At 35.0% G+C, this 23,324-nt stretch overlaps 1 protein-coding gene across 28 annotated transcripts in view; it reads right to left on the minus strand.

The window, feature by feature from the left end:
* RIMS2 (regulating synaptic membrane exocytosis 2) overlaps positions 1-23,324 on the minus strand; it is a 388,249-nt gene that overhangs the window by 121,320 nt on the left and 243,605 nt on the right. For 16 of the 28 annotated variants that reach the window (XM_018077725.3, XM_029959221.1, XM_029959226.1 and 13 more), the window contains 3 exons: positions 15,261-15,440; positions 14,047-14,156; positions 13,220-13,252 (listed from right to left, as the gene is read on the minus strand). In XM_018077725.3, the coding sequence (XP_017933214.1) occupies positions 13,220-13,252; positions 14,047-14,156; positions 15,261-15,440 (323 nt within the window). Of the gene's footprint in view, positions 1-13,219; positions 13,253-14,046; positions 14,157-15,260; positions 15,441-16,941; positions 17,014-23,324 lie in introns of all 28 variants that reach the window. The other 12 variants (XM_029959232.1, XM_029959230.1, XM_029959225.1 and 9 more) reach the window with 4 other exon arrangements.

Raw genomic sequence — 23,324 nt, forward strand, 5'->3', positions numbered from 1 at the left:
TTTGTAGCTATAAATCACTTAAGCCTAGTCCCATAGCAGTCTCTTCTCATCATATTCCCTACCTGCAAATCTAGTCAATTCTGTTCTAAATTTACATTTAAAATGTTTTACTAGTTGATTCCTCTATATGGGGAATAAATTGATTTGAATCTTCTATTACTTATTTTTAATAAAAATTGTAGATATACTCAAGCAAGGTCTCACAGAACACGTGTTGCAATAGCACTCATTAAAATCATAGCCTACCTTTAGCTAAAAATCAGACTTTTATAAATATAATAGAGTTGTAAAACATGAAGAAAGACCAGAAAAACATTAATACTCCAGGTTACATAGAAGAAAAAATACTGTCAGTTAATGATACATTAAACATGTGTACATTAATATTTAGTAAAGTATATTTAAATAACACAAAGTAAAGATATTATTTTTAAGCCACTATCAAGGCTTTTTTCCCAGGACCATTTGGGGCATGGGGAGGGTTTCTTTGTTTGTTTCATATCTTTTGCCACGTTTTTGAAATATGGCAGTTTTGCTCCCTCTTCTGGTTATATGCCTGAAACACGTCAGACGCGGGTGCGATACAGCTGACCCCTTTTATCAACAGGAGTATTTGGAACATCCCAGAAGAGCAGCTCTACTCGTCCTACTTGTATCCCTTTCCCCCAGCACCCACACCTGGTCTGCTGAAGACCAGACACTGGGCTAGATGGATTTTTAGTAAGTGTTGGTATGGTTATCCTCATACTGCTGCAAAAGGTAAACACAAGGAAAGCCAAAATATCTCCAGAATTTAATGAATAATGAATTCAAACAAGGAAAATTACAAGTAATGACCAAAATAAATGTGAGGCAAAATACAAGCTTCTCCTCTACACTTCTCTCCCATAATCTCTCCTCAGTTTGCATTACCATTCCCTGGGTGTCAGCAAGTACTCTGTGCATGCAAGAAAATGTGAACAGCCTACAAATTCACTCTGCAGAATGCAGAAGTAAGGTTTAGCTTGGTATAGGGTTTGAGATCTTTGTTCTATGTTATTTTTATATTTACTGAAAAAGGTGCAATCTTATAGCAAACCTTCAAGCATTTTCAATGCAGAAAGATAATTTTTTGCTATATGATCTTGCATCTCTCTCATACACACACACACACACACACAAATACACACATAAAAAAAAAAGCTCTGCAAGCAATCACAGGTGTTCTACCCTTTTTCAGTGCAGTTAAGACTGAAGCTCATGGCATAATTCTAAAATGTCAAGAAAATATTTAGTTCAAAAAATTATTCTGAAACTAAGTCAGCAGCTTTAAGCATTAATACCAACCAATAAAGAAAATACAATAAATGGCTTACACAAAGATGAAAAATATAGATTTGTTTCCTCAGAAGGTTCTAGGTTCTTCTGAACATCAATTACTAATAATTATTAACATATAAGTTTTCTTATTGCTCAAATTTACATGCAAATTTTACATGCAAATACTCTCTGCACTGAAACACCTGCTTTATTTTTCCGCATTACTTATTAAAATGTTAAATTAGTAACCAAACTGTGTTTAACAAGGAGACAAAATGACATCCCATTGCCATGTTTTAGAAATGCTACTCAATATTGTGATGTAGTTTTGAAAGATGCAACCTCACATTTTTATAAATACGTCAAATTTGAAGGTATTTATTGACAATTTATTAGTTAGACTCATTATCATCTGTCATATTTCCCAGACAGTTTTAGAGCTAAATTTGTAAAATAGCTGCTGATATAACGAATTTCAATAGAATGTAGGTTCTTCTACCTGGAGCATCTTATGGGTACTTTAGTTCTACTGTTTTGTGGTGTTGTGTTGTGGGTTTTTTAATTTCAGTATTTTCCCAGCCTGCAGATTGCAGTTATATGCCTGCCTACAACTACCACAGTCTGAACAGATTTATACCTTATTTAAACCTTATTTTGCTTGAACTAGGATTTAATTAAAATGTAGTATTTCTCTAGGTGCTCATAACACATATGAATGTGTTAAGTATTCTCACAGCACACATAAAACACATTCAGTATCATTTCTCATGCAAAATTTAGAAGCTGTTGTGGTCTCTTAGTGAAGTCTAGAGTCAGGCGGCCAGAGGAATAGAAAGCACAAGAGAGACTCACGGCAGTCATATTTAGTAGTTCAGGCAAAGTGTAGGCCCCATTTCCAGGAATCCAAATGGTCTTAGATGGAAGAAGATGCTTGGGTCAGTCACCAGGATGAGAGTGCCCTCTGGCATGACAGCTACATGCTTGTTTTCCAAAAAAGTGTATTCGAACACTACTTCTGCAAGTCAGTTAAGCAGGTTGATCTGTCATCACTTCTTTGACTGGGGCCCCTTTATTCTGCCTAGTTTGGCTTCAGTCACATAAATTCTTTAGATTGTGTCTAAACTGTTCAACAGGTTTGGAATACAGCACACTTTCAATTCTACTCCTCCGTGCATCCAGACTGCTCACAGAGTGGTGGGGCTCCCATGTGTGTGGAAACCAGAGTGCATAAAAGGGGGAGGACTCAGTGACTTGAGTCTAGTCTTGCTACAGACTTAAGACACAAGTAGGCTCCAGACGCTTCTCTATCTGGGAGATGAGAACTGGAAGGCATTTTTGATTCCCATAATATAGACAAAGCTGTAATGTAATCCCATAAAATATTCTAGAGAGTGAGGGAACTGATAACTTGAAGGCTTAAAATTTGATAGCTACATCATCTACTACGCACCCTAAATTAAGACAGTAAAGGACAGAATTGCCTGGATCCTTTTCCCACTGCCTTAGCTTGCCCCCTTGGGAGCCGGGGGGGCCTAGAGGTGATAGAGGAGAGCTCCCCCTGAAGAACCAATCACAGCTTGTTCGCTCTTCTTGTTCGCTCCTGGAAAATTAGATATACACAACAACCGGAAACCGTTGGCAGAGTTGGCAGAGTTGGCAGAGTTGGCAGTCAGTCTGCTGTTGTGTCTGAGTGTGTGTGTGAGTCAGGGCCCAGGGGTGGCAGGGCCCCCTTCCTTCCCCCTCCCCGCCTGGGAAGAGGGGCCCTGGCCCCACAGCTCTGGCCAAGCCAGGGCTGGAGGCAGCACTGGAGCGCAGATGTGTTGTGAGGGAAGAGACTCACAACCGCTGAGGTAAGAGGGAGAGAGGCAGGCCTTCAGCCAAGCCCTCTGTCCCCCCTTTGCAGGTAGGCTGCGGGCAGCTCGGGACAGTTATAACTGGACTGAACACCTGTAGCGAAAGCTGAGTGGGGGCTTTTCCCCCTCACTGTGGGTGGGAGTGGATGTAAGGCTTAGTATTTTGAAGCTGAGCCAAAGAGGATAGGCTGAGAAGGCAGCTCGGTGCCAGGAGAAAAAACTCCAGGCAAAATTGGAGACGGGCCAGAGAGAGGCTTGGAGGGTGCCCTGCAGAAGTTTGGCTGGGGGCAGCCGAAAACTGAGGGAGGAGGAATGATTCCCGGGACACATGGACGTGACAAGCTGAGCTGAACTGCAGCAGCTACGGAACGGAGGGAGAGTCACACAGCAGAGATTGGCACAGAACCAAGGAGGACGGACTCAGAGCTATCTTCTTGGACTTTGTGAGGAAGAAAAGACCTCAGAAAAGAGCTGGAGGTTGGTGGGGAGTGATCAGCGAAACCCTTCTCCCTGATACCCCAATGAGAGAAAGACTGTTTACCTATCAGCCTGAGGGTTTTCCCCTGAACTGATTGAGGGAGGGGCTCAAGGGATGGTAGAAGTGTGTTAATATTGTATATATATAGTTTCTTTTAGTTTGTACAGTATTTATTTGTATAGGAATAAATGTATATATTTCCCTTCCCCGATACAGAGGTGTGTGCCTGCCTGAAAATTTCTCTTTGGTGTTGAGGTAAATTGTGGGAAGGTGGGGGGAAGCTTGGAGACTGGATTTTTGTGGGGGTAAAACCACCACACTCACAAACTCAAATAATCAAAAGATATCATACAAAATACATGCAAGAGAAATGCAAAAGACCTGAGGAAAATTGGAAAGGAATAGTGGTTTTGGTAAGAAATATTTGAAATCAAATATTAGGCACTGATTATTCTCTTGGAGAAAAGAGCTCTGCAGAAGAAATTTCTAAAGCATGAAATGGACACCTTAGAGAAATTAATAAAAATATGAAAAGAAACTATCTTAAATACAGGTTAGTACAATTTATTTTATTGTGCAATGGACATCTTTCAGGTTCTATAATTAATTCTATAAAATATTGGTTTTGTTGAAGGAGTAGAAGATAAACTGAGAACAAAACCAGCTTTAGCCTGACTAAATCACAGTTTATTGGTTTGTCAGCCTTGTCAAATGAGTGGCAAAAGTCTACAACTTTATTATGACTGGAATTTAGATCTTAAAAGTGTGACACCAACTATCTGGTAATTTGCCATGTGTTACAATTCCAGCAGCAGACTCCCAGCATTTTATTCATTCAGGACTATGCTGGCATAGCCACCAGAGTAAGCGAGGTGACCCCATGCATTGCTGTGATGGGTTCATGACATGGCACCCTCTCTGCAAAGGCACCTCATTCTGTCTTGTCTACACCTGATAATAAAAGACATATTAAAATTGTTTTCCCTCCCACAGAATGAGGTAGAAGAGGCAAAACTCAATCCCTGCTCTCTTGAGCTCTGTATTCTCTCTGCTAAATTAATTGTTTTAGGGAGTAGAGAGCTAGGACTAGTCCAGAATAGTGCAACTGGGTCTGTACCCCATGTGGGCTTCTGGTAGAGATGGAAGTGTAAGAATGAATATCCAAATTTTAATAAATCCAAGTCACTGTCCAGATTATACATCGTTCACTGGAAGAAGATATTGATGAGACAAAGTCTAAATGTAATATGGTTTTAGAAGTACATGGAAAAATAGTAACATATTTCTTCAAAACAATCAAAGCAATTTAGAAGCATGAACTCACATAAAACTTCAAAGTAAGCTGTTCATTGCAACTTTCTTGTTCTATTTTTTAGATAAGAAAACTAAATCTCCATGTTAACATTTCAGTGCTTTGAATTACGCTTATATCTACAGCATTTCAAAAAGAAGAGGATATCAAACATAATACGAACTAGACAATAGAAATGATTGCTAATAACATAAGTCTTTCTCTACCGGCATATGATAATTAAAATGGTCCATTTCTGCTAGTCAGATTAAAACGTGCCAAACTTGTAAAATATACACACAAAGGATGTAAAAGAATATAGACCTGGTAAAAAGTGGAAGACAATGCAGACAATTTTGCAGATGTCTACAAACTACTTGGCCTCTTAGGGCAAGGCAGACCGCAAATTCCAAAATGAGAAGAAATACAGAAACTATCCCCCTAGTTTTAAATAGCCAACATGATCACATGTAGTGTAAACTATAACTTCAGCAATACAGTTAGCTGTAAAAATATAAAAATCTGGAGGTTTTGATTCCAAGAAATATTTTTAAATCGTAGTTGAAAATAATTATATAGAGGAAGTAAAACAACACACTGAAATTGAACGTACGTGAACTTACTAATTTGAGCTAGAAGAACGAAGCAACACACACACATGCAGCAAAAAATAAGTCAAATTTCTAAAGCACCCACAATTCACAAGCAATATCATAATCAACTTGCCTTTTCGCCCATTAACAGGTGGGGTTTGATGTTTTTCCTCATCTTTACAACATTAAAAATAGACAATGATGATTAACAATTGGAACGGCTACTATGACAAAGAGTGTAACTATAAGCACACACAAATGTTTTGTAAGCTAAGTGAGCACAACTCCATGCACTATGCTTGAGTTATCACAAAGCACACAGAATGAAGAATGCACAGTACACACACCACTGAACACCACAGTGACAAAACCATAACAAAAGCAAGAAAAAAGTAAATTGTACTATAATGAAAAATGGGAAGGCAAAGATCTTAAAGGACACTTTGGATGCTTAAGTGAGAACTACAATTAAAAAAAAAATAAACCTTCTTTTCACTTCCCAAATCTTGAAATTACTCTAGCATCCAGATTTTTGAACAAATAATGAGTCCTTCACAGTAATTATTCCTGACTTTGTTTTATAGAAGAAAATAGTAATCTGTATTTTCTTCTCTTAAATAACAATGGGAGTGGGGTTCAGGGCACAAGATTCAGGCACTTACACTTTTAAGCAGCATTTAGCATTTTAGGCATACATATGTATGCTAGTAATTTTTCCTACCAGCTAGTACTAAATGTGTTTCTTGCTCAGCTCATCATTTTTCACGCCATGCTTCCACCACTTTTGACATTTATTGACATGGATAACAGAATGTAACCTATTAACAATGCATGTAAAAGTTAAATTTATGCACTTATGAATCTTCCTTTGAGAAAGAAACTTAAGAACAGAAAAATGATTGAAAAAAATCTCTAGATCTCCGCATATATTTGAATGTGTATGGGGTGTTTTCTGAAATTAGAAGTTAAAATTTTATGTTTTAATCACATGGTATTTGAGTTGAGAACTATCAGTTTTCATCCCACTACCAACTGAACTGTCTTCCAAGCAGGATGAGGGACATTATACAAAATAGTCTAAGGATGTCCATGTAATGCAGTTTCCTACTATTTTCATCATAATCTGTTTGCCTACACGAGTGAAGAAAAAAAAACATGTCATGACACAATAGTATTTACTTCCCTGTTTGTAAAAATAATAAATGCAAACTAGAGAGCACCACATCTAAAAGATGTCCACCCAGATTTGTTAAGTGTGTTACTTAAGCATAGTGACGGAGTACTTTCATAGAGAAGGATAAAAAAGTTAAAAACTCGTGTGACTTTTTTTTCAGATTGTATTATTTTAAGCATTCACAACTGGTAAATAAACTATGCTACAATGAACTTGCTTGTGTTGTTATTTCATAAAATGATATAAATATTCACTGTTTTTTTCCTTCAATATACTGACAAGCTGGCTGGTAAAGCTTCCCTGTATGCTCAGGGGAAATCATATCTAGAGGAGATATGCACTTGTGGTCAGACAGACCTGCCTCGACCTCTGACTCCTGAACTCCAGTACGCTTGTTTTCTTCATCTCCTGCTGCATTTGTATAAGCAAGGTATGACAGGGGGAAAAAAGCAAGACAAAAACATGCATGCTTTGTTACAAGCTGTTCAAATAAAAGATAAACATCAAACAAAAGACATCCGCAATAACATACAAACCCTCAGTCTGTGGCAGATATTATTTTTTTAGTGAATCAAAGATTAAATAAATCTTTGTGCTATTTCTCATTAATATCTCTAGTTTACTCCAATGAGATCCTTTTGCAAGTAATGATGCTCATACGCAGCCCTTACTGTCCCTTGTTGCCAATTTCTTATTAAATTTTGAAGCACTGGAAAGCAGACAATAAGTACCAAAAAAGACAGATATTGTAGATAATTGGTTTAAAAGTATCTTCTGCTTGGCTTTGCTTTAGTTTTTCTAGGAATAAAAGTCTAAGCCTCCATTCTCAAACAGCACATTTTAAATTGTGTATAAATCATAAACAAGTGGACACACTTGGTACCTTAATAAGTGCAGAAGAAACAATGCAAATGCTTTTCCAGCTTGGAAAAATATCCTCAATTTCCCAGATAATATGCTTTTTACCTGAATTTCATAGTAGTTAAAATGCATAAAGGAAGATGCTTTTCCACCAGTATCTACAGTTGCCTAGAGCATATCTAAATACTAGAGAACATTGAAATAGTTGGAAATAACAGTAAAGATACCATTAACTATAAGAAACACAAATATGTTTTTTTATGTCATTAATAAAGAACCAAACTTTCTTTTGTGACAAAGCTCAAGAAGGTAACAACACTAATGATCCTGAAGAGCGTCGAGATGAGCAACCAGTGTACCAAATGCCTGCTTTAATTTAAATGTCAGTTATTCATTAAACAGTTTTGACATGATGCAGTACATTGCAGTTTTTCAAGGTTCAGATTTTGAATACTTATTGATTTTTGTGTTCGCTGTTCCCAGAATTCTTTTCAGTTCTCTCATTACCTGTATAACCTTATGCGCAATTAAAAAGCTCATCGAATTACTCGACTTCAGGTTTAGCTAGCATGTAATCGTAATTTGAAAACTACTTGTTCTAGCAGGTTATTGTTAATAGAGTGAAATTTAGGCTATAATCAAAGCCAATGCAATGGAAACTAACCTCTGCATGGATTTCTGCTCTATAATTCTGTGATAAAATCACGGTATTTAAATTCCAATTAAAATCATGACATTGAAAATCCCAATTAAAATATTCAGCAGGGATATCATCTATACACTCAAATGTATAGAAGATGTGCCTAAGACTTTAAAAAAATCCATTTCAGTAGAATTGAATTAAAGTGGTTTGGGCATGTTGGTACCCTGAAACATAAACAAACAATGGATGTTATGAGCACAGCTTTATGACTCCTCAGTCATTTTTCTTTATGCCCTTTGTGGTCTCAGACCTAGATAGTAAGATCTTCAAATTTCATAAAGCTGTTTAATTCCTCCTTTTGCCAATCCAAGAGAAAACGATAAACTATGACTTTCCTTGAAAGGTCAGAACTTTGAGTTCTTCATTTTGGTAAAATTTGTTCAAATTTTTCTGTTGAAATCGTACCAATGCAAATAAGATATTTTAATATTCTTCAGGGGCTGAGGTCTCTGCCACCTCTCAGGAGGGTGAACTAAGCATCCACAAGTAAAACCCAAAGGGTTTTTTTGTATTGTTGCAAATTCTTTGTTGAAGTCAAAAACCCAAGGTAGATTCAGGCAGTATCCTAAGGAACCCTTGGTACTGATGTTAACTAAGCTATTCTCTTTACTTTCCTGTCAAGCACACATGATGCAAGTTATGCTGTGCAAGCACAAAGATGTCTAACATCATACAGCCAGTACCACAGAAGTGTCCACACAAACAAATGGGTGGGTGCAAAGCTATGTGCCTTCATTTCTTAGACTGTTGTGTTTGACTAAGTCATCAAGTTCATAGCCAAGCTGAAGGTAATCTAAGCTCCTGTCTTATATTATATACATGTGATCAATCACCTTTTATAAAATAAAGTACCTATATATCATACAGTCTTAAAAACACGTGAAATCACAGCTGATAGAGGATGATAGAATTATGACCAGTGTTAATACAGGTCCTGTGCAATTACATTAAAATAGTCTTTCTCTATCTCCCATCAAACTGTAGGGCATTGGAAAATGCACAACAAAATTCCTTTTCATTTTGCAAAACTATGTCTCATTTAACAAAGAAATAATGTTCTGAATAAGATAAAACCCCTTAAAATAAACAGCATTTCTGTCAGGGGTATCTGTGTTTCCTAATTGTTGGACTGCCTCAGTAACTCACACTCCATGCTGCATCAGTTACAACAGTACCTTGACATTGTTCTTTTTACAGATTCAGAATTGTATTTAGAGAGATATAAAAACTGGACTTATGGCTGCTAGCTATCCCTGATTAAACCTAATCAAGTATTCCTGTTAATTCCATTCATAGCTAATTTTATTCTGGAACAAGATCACCCATACCTGAAGTTAAGAGAGGACAGTTAATCAGCATTAATGTCAGGCTTTAACAGCCTCTGAAATAACTTTCCCAAGACACAAGATTATTATGAGATTGTGTAATTAAAGTCTGTTCCATAAAGTATAAATAGAAGGGCAAATCCTCACTGAGCTCTACTGTTTGTTAAATTTCTGAGCACTTTATTTTCATATTTTATGGTTTTATTACATTTCTTTATCTAACATAATTTCTAGTTTTTATGATTGGATGGAGAGTTTGGGGATTTTTTTGTGGAAATGAAGAAAGAAAGGGTTATGTTTATTTTTAAGAGGAAAAGGAAAAATCTATATTAGGAAAAAATTCTCTCTGATTAGTAATTAACAACAAACTGAAAGGGTGAATACTGAATATTTTCAAGAGCACTTTATGGTGTTCCATTTTAATTAGCAACAAGCAGTGATTGATTTCATCCTTCTACCAAGGCGAGTAAGAATAAAGAAATACATTATAGCCACATATAAATGAAAAAAATAACATTAACCCTTAAGAACTATAAATATTGCAGTATTCACTTATTGTCTGTAGTGCTAATAATAGAGAACACTTAAGAGTAAATAAACATTTCACATGCTAAAAACAATTTCAATTGTTTTCCTCCAAATGTTCATTTAAACAAGATAGCTCTATCTCTAGCACAATTTAAAGATATACAAGCAAATATTCAGCTGGAAAAAAAAAGTGTTCTGGCGATTCAGTAGTGAAAATTCAATAAAAACTTAAGTGGTCCCAGACATCTTTTCAGAACTACTTTCCAACCACCTAACATGAAAATATACTAAACTAACAAAGGCTAAAGCAAAACTCAAACTGCCTAGATGCTATGGTATACCTTGGGTAAATAAGATAATTATATGCATTTCATAAATACTCAGTCTTTCTTTTGAACAGGTAAATCTGACACTGGAAGCAACACAGCAGTGGGAAGTTAAGGAATTAGGCAAAATACCGTGATGATAAAAGACTGTAAATGCAATACAGGTAAATATGTTCTCCTAGAGAGTATGTGGGAGAGTATGTATGAGACAATACACTACAGATAGCAATGGTCCTTCGCAGCGACTCACAGCTCGATTTCTTATGAACAAAGCTCTCTGGCTATTTCAGAATTTTGAAATAAAGTATTCTGGGGATACCTACATGCCCTGGAGCAAAATCATGCAACTACATAACACAGCTCATGGAACTAAATCTAACCCAAATCAAGGTATTTTAATTCTAATCCTAATTAGGAAAGCCATTACCCACAGGGGTATTTTTTCCCCTACAGATTCCTTCCCTTCCATTTCTAGTCACGCAGCCATAATCACACCGTATTCCACATTCCACTGAGTACTGCACTATAGCAAAAAAATATCTCCAACAGCAAATTACTCCCTTATTTTTACTTGAGTTCTGTCTTTTCTTCTACTACATTTTAAGAGAAGGTATGCAGTTTCAACCCTGTAACAAATACGGATTATTCAAATCTATGCAAACTAAATGAGACTACTGTAGAAGTTAACAACAGATAACTTTTTACTTTTTTCTTTTTCTCTTTTTAAAAAATGAGATGACTTCAAATTCCTCTTTGTCTATAATGTATCTTTTATTAATTCTTTTCTTCAGTATGATTTTAACTTAATCTGGTCAACAATAAAATCATTGATTTCAAAATACAAAAAGGTTAACCTTCACACCTTGTTTCCAAGCAATATAGAAATGCCTCTGCTTCTATAAGAGCAGAAAGGTCTGTTCTGTGACAATGACATTTTCTGGTATGGTCCTTAGGCTTTCCCAACAATACACAACCGTTTTGATTAATCCAAGGGCATATAAAAACACATTAAAATCTGCTCAAATGCCTACAAAGCTTTCAGATTTACGTGATGCTTTATTTGTTAAATAATAACATAAACTCCTTCTACGATAGTCAGTGTTTCCAGTTCTATTACATTTGAGTTTTTATAACTGGTACTTCATTTGCTTAAAATAACTTCCTGTAAAATTCAATTCTCCACAGTAAAAAGACTGCTTTTAATCTTAATTACGTTTTGTCACTGACAGAAGTTAGGTAATCTGCTGTTCTTGCAGAGCACTATTATTTTTAAAGAAAATTATTACTCCCCTTAAAGAAAATTAGTAGAAAATCCTATAGAAGGGGAGAAAAAGCCTCAAAGGAGAACTTCATTGGTACTAGAATATAAGATCTTAATTCATGACAGAAAATTGTATAGAATTCTGTATGAAAACTTTATCTATGGAATATATTTTTAACAGGTTTTACCATCTTTATATATGTAAATTCAAAATGAAATCTATCTATTTACTGTATCTTGAGTCACTGATGATGCTTTTATTGTACATTAAAACTTCAGCATCTCTGGATTTGGCAATTTTCCATAACCCAGATTTTCCAAAAGACTATTTTTTTTCAAAAGACAGACTTAAAGGAAAATATTACTCAGTCTTCAAGTAAAAACAGAGTTCCTCAAGTCCCAGTAGTACTTACCAGAGCAAACAATTCTAGCACTCCTATAAAAAATAATTATTTTATTGTATTTATTATATTTCTCTCTATAGAACCTATGAAGTAAATAATAAATAAGACTGCTACCCTCTCTAATCAAACACAGTAAAAATATGCAGTACTTCACAATTGCTGCTCTAAGGAGCTCACAGTCTAAATAGATATACTAAGCAAAGAGCAGGGAAGAATGGTAAAACATAAAAGCATATACAGCAATGACAATAAACATTATGTGATTAGATGTGATTATTTCCTGGCATATCTAGACTGTATTTCATATAAGCAATTCACAACACATAAGACGACAAAGAAATTAATATACTAGGGTGGTGATCTGAGAAAACAAAAGCTTTCTTTTCATGGAGTTTTTGTTTCCAAAATGGAAATAAATACTGTAAACATTGTAAATATTAAATTAAAAAGTCTGATGAGACAGATTCAGTAATACTACATAAAGATCCTCAGTGGAATAACCAAGGACTGCAATTGATATCTTGTGGCTTGCTATTAAGTAACTTAAATGGTTTTAATGTTACAAAATATAAGGGGATTTAATTTTTAGCAAAAATATTATACCTTTTTGAAAGGTATAATTAATTCAACTAAATTTTTCCCTATATTATTTGAAAATTACCTTGTAATTTAGCAAATGTATCACATTATAATATGTTTGCAATAAAAGCATTGTTTTGATCAAATGGATGGCTAACATTACACATGTCAAATAGCTTCAAATGCCTATATTTAAACATGTGCCTGAATATCTGCTAATCCTGGAAAGGTACATACATACACAGGTTAGCTGAAATGCCCTTATTTGCTGTAGCATAAATTCTTGGTCTTTAAAAAGGGTACATGTTTAGGTACTTTTCTAATGACAATCATATTTAGACAGTATTATTTATACCTTTTTCATGTAGAACCCTGTACAATTCATGAGCCACAGGTCTAAAACTAAAGACTAAATATTTATGACAATAATTCTAACTGGATCTGTGTAATCAAGTAACATCAATTGCAGTTGGGTTTATTTTTCCCTACATAGCCTCTGAAAAAGGCTTTCAGGTGAAAAACAAGCCCTTCTTTATGTACAGACCTTCATAAGATTCTATCTCCTTGTCTCCATTGTCTAGGGAAAGTCACAAAAACAAAACAAACAAACAAACAAAAAAAGGAACCAAAGCACAGGGGTTAAAAACAACAGAAGTTTTATAAAAGATACAATATACATGTTAAGAAGGATTAAAAAAAGGAGTGTATATGGCCATTTAGACTGATTTTGCACAGCACATCTAATTATTAGAAGATGAAGGTGAATATATATTTGCTATCAAAAATGTGTTTATATACCCCTGTTTCTAAACATTTTGGAAAATGTCTCGATCAACCAGTGCTTTTAACAGACATTAAAGATAAGCTCAATCAGAGTACCAGTAAAACATGAATCACGAAATATCTTTCTGACCTTTTCCATTTTAAAGATTGTTACCTCTCTTCTTGCTCTTCCTGTTTCAAGAAGCAGATGTTTTATATTAGTGTTCTTTAATACACTACACGTGAACCCACAAGTGATCCACTATGCTCCTGACTCCCAAAAGAGCCAGAATTTTATCACTAAACAACACACAGAAGATCATTTCCTGTGCCTGTTGAAGTCAATGACAAAAGTCCTATTGAGTTCAGAGGGAACAGGATCATGCTAATAGTCCACCTTGGTTCATGTGTATTGCTGATGATTCATTTCAGCCAAGAGTATTGCAGATATTAAAACATAATAGAAGAAAACACAGTACAAAATACAATACTACTGTCAAATCCTAATTCTGTACACAAAAACTCAATAGATTTCAACTCTAATGGCAAAAGAAAAATAATAAATATAACCAACCTTCATGAGTAATTTGGATAAAACCACACACTTACTTCTCTCCAACGTCCCCTTGGGTGGGAGCTGCGGTAACTGCCTGCCCCTTCGCCCTACTACCGGAGTACTTGATGGACTTGTCTGAACAGACCCAGATCGAGGATGTGACCTATGAGACACATATCAAAACAAACCACAGCCTTTAAATGACAAATTCATCCTTAAATATCATCAAGAACTGATAACTAAGTAGGCTTTACATCACTTGGGGCCCTTGCAGTCCCAGAGTGAAACTATTATCTCATTTCAGAAAAAGACCTGATTAAAAACAGAAATCCCTCCATGAAAAAGAAGCCAAACTAGGTCTGAACATCCATAAGACACTTGTTCGTACAGTCAAGCCAGAAAATATGTTGTGTGCATATTCATGGGCATATGAATATAATACCCACATACACATAAATTTATCCACAAGTCAAATTCAATGATCTTTACTCAGCATGTATTTGCTTAAATTACATTTAAGTGGCAATGAGATTACATGGATTTGTCTAAACAAAGTAATAAACTGAGAAAAGACACTGATATTTGACTCTAACTCTCACTGGGGATTTGATGTTAATAACTGTAACTTTGAGAAAACAAATAATGTATTCTGCAGTTCTAAAATAAGGAGAGGCTTTACTGAACATCAACTAGAACAAAATGCACTCATCTTTTTATTGTATTATGTTTAAGCTAAGAATAATGCATAGCAATCCTCAAAATATCAATCAGGGGTACTCAAACAGGAACAATACAGACTATGGCACAGTAAAATGTAGTCAGAGAAAATGGTGGTTAAAATGACAATTAATAGACAAAGTTAGTACAGTCCATCTAAAGAAACTTTTTTTAAAAAAAAAATAGTTTCATTTGATGTTATGATGGCTGTTCCATAAGCAATGTCTGATGAACACAAATAATTTCTCATTCTGTAAGAGAAGAATATGATAGTTATGAAGTGCTTTATGTGGGAAACCATCCAGGATTCCTGATAAATGAGAAATCATAAACAAATGTAGTTAAATACAGCTAGCAAATGATTTGCAATGGCTGCCACACCATTATATCCAGAGTTGAATATAAATAGTGTGTTGGCACTGAAAGGGTTAGTATCTATTGCTACTAGTGATCAGCTAAGAATGAGGCGATACCAATTAGCTACTGGGAAAATAAAATGGTGAGCTGGTGGGGCAGGAGGGGATTAGTCTGATTGATTTGGCTGTTTCACCTCGGTAAGGCAGGTGAAGGAGGGGCAGATCTTCCAGTCATTAATGAAGGCATCGACCTGATGAGGTTTGAGTCAGGACGCTCTGTGGATCGGGAGCGGGAGTTGGTCCGCTCTAGCATAGGACGTTGCTCTGTTGATCTGGATCTTTGATATGGCTGTCTATCTGCTGCTTCACAATTCCTGTAATGTTAGTCAAAAAGCAGCTCAGATGAACTTTTCTATTAATTATAAAATATGCTGCATGACACTGGTTTGGAGCAAATCATTTTGTTATGTATATTTTTGGGGGGAGTAAATTTTCTGATAGAACTTCTTGATAACATACAGGTTTTTTACACATGTATGATTTGACTTGCTCCATATAACTTGCTCTTGATAAATGGGCTGAAATGTTTCCAATGTCTTGGTAATGACTATCCATGCAATAGTCTGTTTCCTGACATTAAAATGTTGGTTTGTGTCAGTTAATACATCAACCTGGGAAGAAAAGACTAGCTGACATAATATTAAGTCTCGCTAAAGCTTAGGACTCATTTAATCGTGCAGTTTAATTTTAATCGTGCAGTTTAATTTTGCATTATCCCTCATATTAGTAGGGTTTTTTTTAGATTGCATTATCTCTAGAGGTAGCACTCTTGTTTGTAGGAAACTCCACATTTGAGATGTTATAATTATCATGTAGCACTGTTAATTATTACTAAACTCGGAACGTCTGTCAAAATATAGACTGGACAATAGTGGTGGACTCATATGTGGTGCTCAGACTGTAATCCAATGAAAACCTGCATCATTAGTACTTGCAAAGGTTCCAACAACTAGAAAAAGTTTGGTTTGTAATTAAAAAAAAAATCTCCTAACCCACAGTCTATGGAACTATACTAAAACAGCAGTGGAAAAAGTTATCATTAGAGACGCAATGGGGAGAAATTAGACTGAGCAAAAAAGAATTTCTTGATCGAGCAGTCTGGTCTTTTACTATTAGGCAATTAATCAAACCATTCCTTTCGGAAAATAATCAAGCCCCACCTTTTTTTACAATGTAATTGGTCTCTTTGAAAGGAGTAATGTTTACTAGCAACATCCAAAAATAAATTAAGGCATTTTAAAAGTAAAATCCATACCCTAATGGAGTTATTTCTTAAATTCACAGTCCTCTCAGCTCTCCTTGAGTAACTGAACGGCTACAGAATACAAATGGGGAATGTGTACCCTTCAGGACTTTTCCTTTAGCTAAGTCATGCCTTTTACAATGGAGTCAGTTAATACAATGAGTGGCTGGATGGTGATTAAGTGTAACAAGAAGTCAAATTTTAATCGGTATCAAGAAAGAGAGAGACATACCACAGCCTCATTATGAAGAGTTTTATGTTAGTAACAGCATTTATTTCTAAAGAACATTGAAAACAATATAGTGACTAACTTTGCTGTATGGGTTTATAAAACAGCCATTACAATCAATGTCTCTTCAGGCCTTCCATGAGGTCATAATTGGACTCCCAGAGCAAACGAAGGAATTGCCACAGACAGATTCAGAATAATACCACACACCATGAACCTATATCTATAAGCTCCTAACAAGCGAACACACCACAGTGAGACACATAATGGTAATTATAAGCTGAGGCACTAAAGATTGGAGGGAAAGTACAATGAGCCTGGCACAAAACCATGACAAAATTACCTCACTTCTTCTTCTATCAGCTCTGTTTCTGAATGGGAAGCTTCATCAGCAAAAACATCCACTGTCTCGCTTCTTTTACATTGTTGATAGACAAAGAAACACAACCTTAGCTTTAATATGAATGTTTTTTAGTTTATGTAACTGTTTAAGAGAGCTTTCAGTGCTATGGAAGGTGAGAAAAGTGTCAGCCACCTGCATGATGGTTAAAAAAATGACCATAGAATACATTCTTTAACTATGGAAGCAAATTTCAAGAAAAAATATTCCTAAATTCAACAAAGTTACAAAAGAGAATATGGCCAAGGTCCAGAAAACCCACCTCTATCTTGTTTACCCACATATTTAAGAAAATTAGTAAGCCCACAGAAACTTTCTTCTTTGGTTCTGCTACACACACATAGCTAGAATACTCTTTATCTTGTCAGTGAGTGGAGGACTGCTAGGCCACCCCAGCAGCGACTGGGCAATATGTAAGAGGTTTTATTTAATTTTCTGTTTCTCTCTTCTTCCAACATCCAGTAGGAGACATAGAGAGGAAAAGGTGAGTAGCAACCACATGATTCTCATAAACACTTCATAAGAAGTTAAGACTCTCACTTGTTACTCTTAAGGCCTCGTTAGGTATAAAAAGCTCTTTAGGTATAAAAAAATATTTTTAGGATGTTAGGGATCTGACCCATTTCCCGTATTAGAAGGCAGGGAGGTATTTTTACCATTAGAATTAATACTAATGGCTTAGTGTGCAGGTTTTGTATTCTGCGGATCATCACGGAGCCAGTGTAGCTAATCACTATGCTACCAGATATAGGCCTCAAAAATTTTGTCTTCAACAGCTAATATAAATATTCGGTTTGCTACAATCTGCAGTTGGCATTTACTTTAAGTGGAAAAACAATCAGGGGTTCCAGAAGTGAAGGAGAGCGTGAATTTTGGCAGTGAACATTTTGCTTTGAAGCTTTGGCGCTGCCGTTGTTTTATAGACTGCAGGATTGGAAGACTAAGTTAAATCCTGAGATGAAACTGAGTTGTCACTCTCAAGTTCCAGGCTACATGCTGCAATCCTCTTCAAAAGCGCCATAGCAAATGGAGGGCTATTTCAAGTGGACTTTCTTCCACTTGAAAGTTTCACTTTGTTGTTTTACACCATACACATATAAAGAACAATTCAACTGATAATTTTACTGTCTATTCTTCATCCTCACTTATTCTTTTGTTCTTTTAGCAGTAAACACATGTAAAATATGATCCCAGTCTTCAGAAAAAAACTATCCCTTTTAAAGAAAAACTATCATTCCAACAAGATGCTTGGGTAGCGAAGGTCCTCCCTTACCACTGAATACAATTATGCATTAATATCACAATCCAGACATAAGCATGGAGAGCAAGTTAAATTGAAAACAGAAGTCTCTAAATTTTCAGATATCATTCCAAGACATTCTCAAAAATTATCTAGATGAAACTTTCCTCTTTTCTCATTATAAATCATATCATACAAATTCCTAATTTTTAAAGAGGTAAATATGATAGTCTTAGTTAAACTATTCAACATCCATATAGTATTTTAATGCACACTAACACTGTTTATCTTTGCTAACAGACCTTTCATTATGAAAATACAGTTAATGAAATGTCAAATAATGACGTCCTTCATTTAGTATTGCCTATGATAGCATCCTTCTACCTTTGCTAAGGAAAACATGCATGTGAGATGGTCTATTCCCTTGTCAAAGTATGCAAGTCTTGTAAGCTGACTCTCCCCTACACAGAAGAAAGAGTACAGCAGTGTTTGCTTCTAAGCCAACCCCACCTATCCCTATGAGACTGAGCTCCCTGTAAGTCACCAATACATGGAAAATCTTATGAGTTTTCACAATCTAACTTTATATTCCAAACCCATCAAATATTAAAATTAGAATCTCATAGTATTTAGGTACCACTGTAAACTCTAGTTACTACAGTACAGTATCTAACCAAAGGTGCTACCACACTTTATTTGATCTACTGATTTATCTGCATTGTTCTATATTCATATTCTGGAAATTTCAAACACTAACTCTTTTCCCAATGCAGAAAATAACCATTTCTAATTTTTAATTTTTCAGATTTGTTACTTTCTTAACAAATAAAAAGAATTTTCAACAAATGATTTTACTCATTGATCTAAACTTATCTATAGAGGAAGCCTTTTATAAAAGCTGAACATTTTCCAGCAGTAACAGCTGTTTCCAATTGTAACAGCTTATAGAACAAATAGAAGTTATTTCTTTCCCCAGAATGACTGAAAACACAATTTATTTGAAAGCCCATGTTAATTTTTTTTTTTACTGTGTACAAACTATGAGACCATGCCAATCACAATTTTAGTATTAGGTTTTTCTCGTAACAAAAAACTGAAGAAATAAAAATAGAATAGCTGTAGGAATACAGTACACTAAAATCCAGCTCCTACTTCATATTTTTTCATCTAGAAGCACTGAGCACAGAACAAGAAAAATACAACAATACACTTTCTAATTATCATAATTTCAATATCCAGCTAATATACAAGGCAATACCTGTCAGTGTCTGTGGATGGCTGCTGGATTTCAATCCTTGGACATGTTATTCTTCTACTAGCTATAGGAACTTTGCTGTTTAGTCACAGACACAAGATCCTCTGTTAGCATAACATAGATAAGCATGTCTACAAACAACTGAGATTTCTAGTACCAAGCAAACTTAAATTTGAGTCATAAATATTGCAATGGAAAATGGGAAGGAGCAGTACACTGTCAAATGTCTACATAAACTGGTGACGGGATAAATCACCAAATCACTCATCTATACCTCTAGGGAAACTTAATATAAAATTATGTGCTATAGTTTTTAAAAGGTAGGAATGTAATGCTTTTAGGTACTCTGGTTAAGGAAAAAAAAAAAAACCAAGGAAAGAAAGATATTTAAAGACTTTTGTGTTGCAGTAATATTCTATCATGATTTATATATATACGTAATATATACACATACATGCATACACTCATGATCTATTCACATGCACATTACCCTGGTGATAAGTAATGTACAAGTGCCATTGACAGGCATGACTAAACTGTAATACACCGGTGTCTGAACTGGTTTTCTACCAGCTGACTCAGCTAAGCAGACAAAGCAGAGAACTCTGCTGCAATTCCAGGCACGCTGTGCTCCACACTCCTGTGTGCACACTGCTACATCTACAGAAAGTCAGAGGCTTACAGCTTGCCTAAGTATCTGCACATGGCATTGCAGTCACTTTGGTGACTCTGTTGTAGACATGTTTAGTCCTGCTAACACATGGTGGCATTGCACAATTATAAAAATGCTGACAGAAAGCACAGAAATCTATACCTATAAAGATTTACTCTCCAAAATATGTTTCATCATTGATATATTTACTGAGGAATAGCAAAGCCCTGCTTTAAATAGGGAGTTAGAGGACAGGTTTTTCAATTTTTTTTCCAACCTGAAGTAGTTTATCATTCTATGGATGCAGTCAGAGGTTTCTACTAGCTATTACAATCAAATATCAGTAAAACCAACAAGGAATGCAAATTCTGGAACAACGAAGACCGAAATGATGTACTGAAATATTTCAGATCCTCTTTATCTGTAAAATCAGACCTAACTAATTTTGTGCATTTTTGAGGAATTCAAAAACAACTTGAACATTTGAAAGGAAAATAGTAAAATATGTAATTTCTTCTTCACAGAAAATCTCAATATTAAACAAAAAGAAGTGTTGAACCCTTTTGATAAAGAGGCTTTTTAACTTCCAGGTGACACTATTTGCAACCACATTCAAATGAGAGCAAAAAAAACAAATGAGCTAATAATAATAATACTAATTTCACTTAACTAGTTAATTTTAACTAGCTTAAGAATCAGTTTCCAGTATTTTACTCAAAAGTAATTTCTAAAAACATATGAACCTTGCAGACTACCATTTTCTTACACAGAGGTGAACCAATGGCTGCAAGGAACACATATGTTGCCCTATGTCTTACCAATTTATTTAGCTTGCACCAACTTTAACAAATTAACATTTATTCATTTTTTATTTTGTGTCTACAACATTCAATACTTGTAGGCATTCTTTCACTACTAATTTAAAAGTCTGAGAAACTTAGATTTTTGCTATAATGTCAAATGTTAGGTGTTTTTTACATTATTGTTTCTGGTACTTCTAATGTACATTTTCACTTATATAGCCAGTTACCTAATACAGTATCTTGTATTTTGCCTACTATTCTAACTTTTGACATCTTTTACACAGACCATCAATTGACACATATTAAAGAATCACACTACATGAACACATATCTTTATATTCATAGATGATTCACTTAAGATCATGATAAAGTTGATTAGGATTCAAAAGCTGGGAATTCAAAATTCTCAAAGCTGAGAGCTGAAATCCTCTCCCCTTCTTTGCCTCAGGTCAGTTTTATAACTGAATATACTGCAGCGGTTCTCTCAAGATAATAATCTAAACTTCCATAAAAGTATTGGAAATATTCCAAAATATAAGTTTCAGCTCTATATTATAAATTTATTCCACATATTTTCCCATTTCAAAACACAATATTTTATCCACTGAACTTGAATGTTATATCATAATGTATGAGCAATGACAGGAACATTCAAGAGTTTTAATGAACATGTATTTCATGACTGAAGTATAGTGGCATATAAAACAATGAATAGAGAAGCTTGAGAGGGAAGCAATGAGAAACAAGAATTTCCTAGTAGAGCTTGAACTTCAAATACAGTTCAGCAAAGAACTTAGATTATAGACTAATAAGATGAATTAGTTGTAGGCCTAAAACTAAGCATGAACTTAAATATCCTTTTGTACAGTGCAGTACTAAATGAAAAATCTGAAAAGTATTTGATGGCTTTTGTGGGATTTTTTTCCCCCAGATCTTAAATATAACTTTATTTCTAGATGGCACACATACATAGTTGGCCTTTTTTTCTCCAGTGACATTTTTAAGCACCAATAATATGGCAGATATTTAATCACAACCAGGGCTACAACGATGCAGTTTACTGTATATAAATACCACAGCTGTATGTTTATCCACCTTAACTTTTGGCAACAGCCCTGTAATTCTCACCTCTCTGAAGGCAACAAGAATTCTGTCATTTGATGAGCCTAGGATTTCAATTAGATCGTTCCAAGAGAAGCAGATATGTAAGACTTTATTATCTTTTAAGTTCTCAAATTACAAATGAGCAAGATAGCATTCAGTTTCTGTTAAAGGCATTCTCTAAATCCATTGATACTAACAGATTCTGATCCATTTCAGTAGTCTTTATTCTATTAACGTATGTTTTATGCCTTATGGTTTACCTAAAAGTCATACTGGTTCACAACAAATGATTTTATCTTTTATTTCTTTTTCCAAATCGTTTTGTAGCTAAATTTAAATGGGAAGAGAGAGTAGTAAAAAATATATTCCTTTTAAAATTACAAATCTATTTTTAGATATTTACTATGTTAAATAGTAATCTAATATTTACCTACATTAGCATCTATTCAGTACTAATTACAATACAAGAGAAGTATCTAGACTACTAACTAGAACTATCTCATATGACTATCAAAAGCAAATACCAAAGTTTTATTTACACAAAACACTTTTCAGCTTGCTTTAAATGCTGTTCATTTTCAACATGCTTGTGCACTTTCCATGGAGAACTAATAAGCACAGCCCTTGGTGTACACTTAAAATTGAAGAGCCAGCAAACAGTGGCACTCTGGTTGAAAAAGGTAGGGAAGAAATATGGTCTCAAGTAAGTCTCTGCAGCTGCACTAATGTTGAGTCAAAAGATCCTCAAAAACCTCTCCTTTCTAGAGAACAGAGAAACGTGCATTAAAATCTTGAAGAATTAATTCTGGGGGTTATCAGATTTTTTTCATTTTCAAGTTGTCAGTCATTATGTTCTCCCCTGTTCACATTCACAAAGGAAGTAAGTAAAAAAAAAAAGAAAATCCTTGCAAGAGCAAGAAGAAAATGAGGGGGGAGCAGTAAAGTAAAAGAACTAATAGCAAGGAAAATTTGTGTGCTGTCTTGATCAGAAGCCAGCTACAACTAGGAAGAACTAAAGGTTATAAGGCACACAGCACTTTGCATGGGTTATGCATCAATCACACAGGAAGATAGGTTAGACAGCTTGAACTGGGATTATTTCTAAAAGTAAAAAGTATTAGGTCTCAGAGACACATTCCCCAACACTGTGAATGTAGGCAGGTATTATCATTAAAAACCACTTTTTCACTAAAGCAGCCCAGAATAGTGAGAACAAGCTTTAAAAATAGTTCAAATGCAATGTTCTTTTTCTATTTGTAACTGAATAAAATA

This window comes from Manacus vitellinus, unplaced genomic scaffold (assembly GCF_001715985.3).
Source record: "Manacus vitellinus isolate BGI_N305 unplaced genomic scaffold, ASM171598v3 scaffold_1_pilon, whole genome shotgun sequence".
Classification (NCBI taxonomy): Eukaryota; Metazoa; Chordata; class Aves; order Passeriformes; family Pipridae; genus Manacus; species Manacus vitellinus.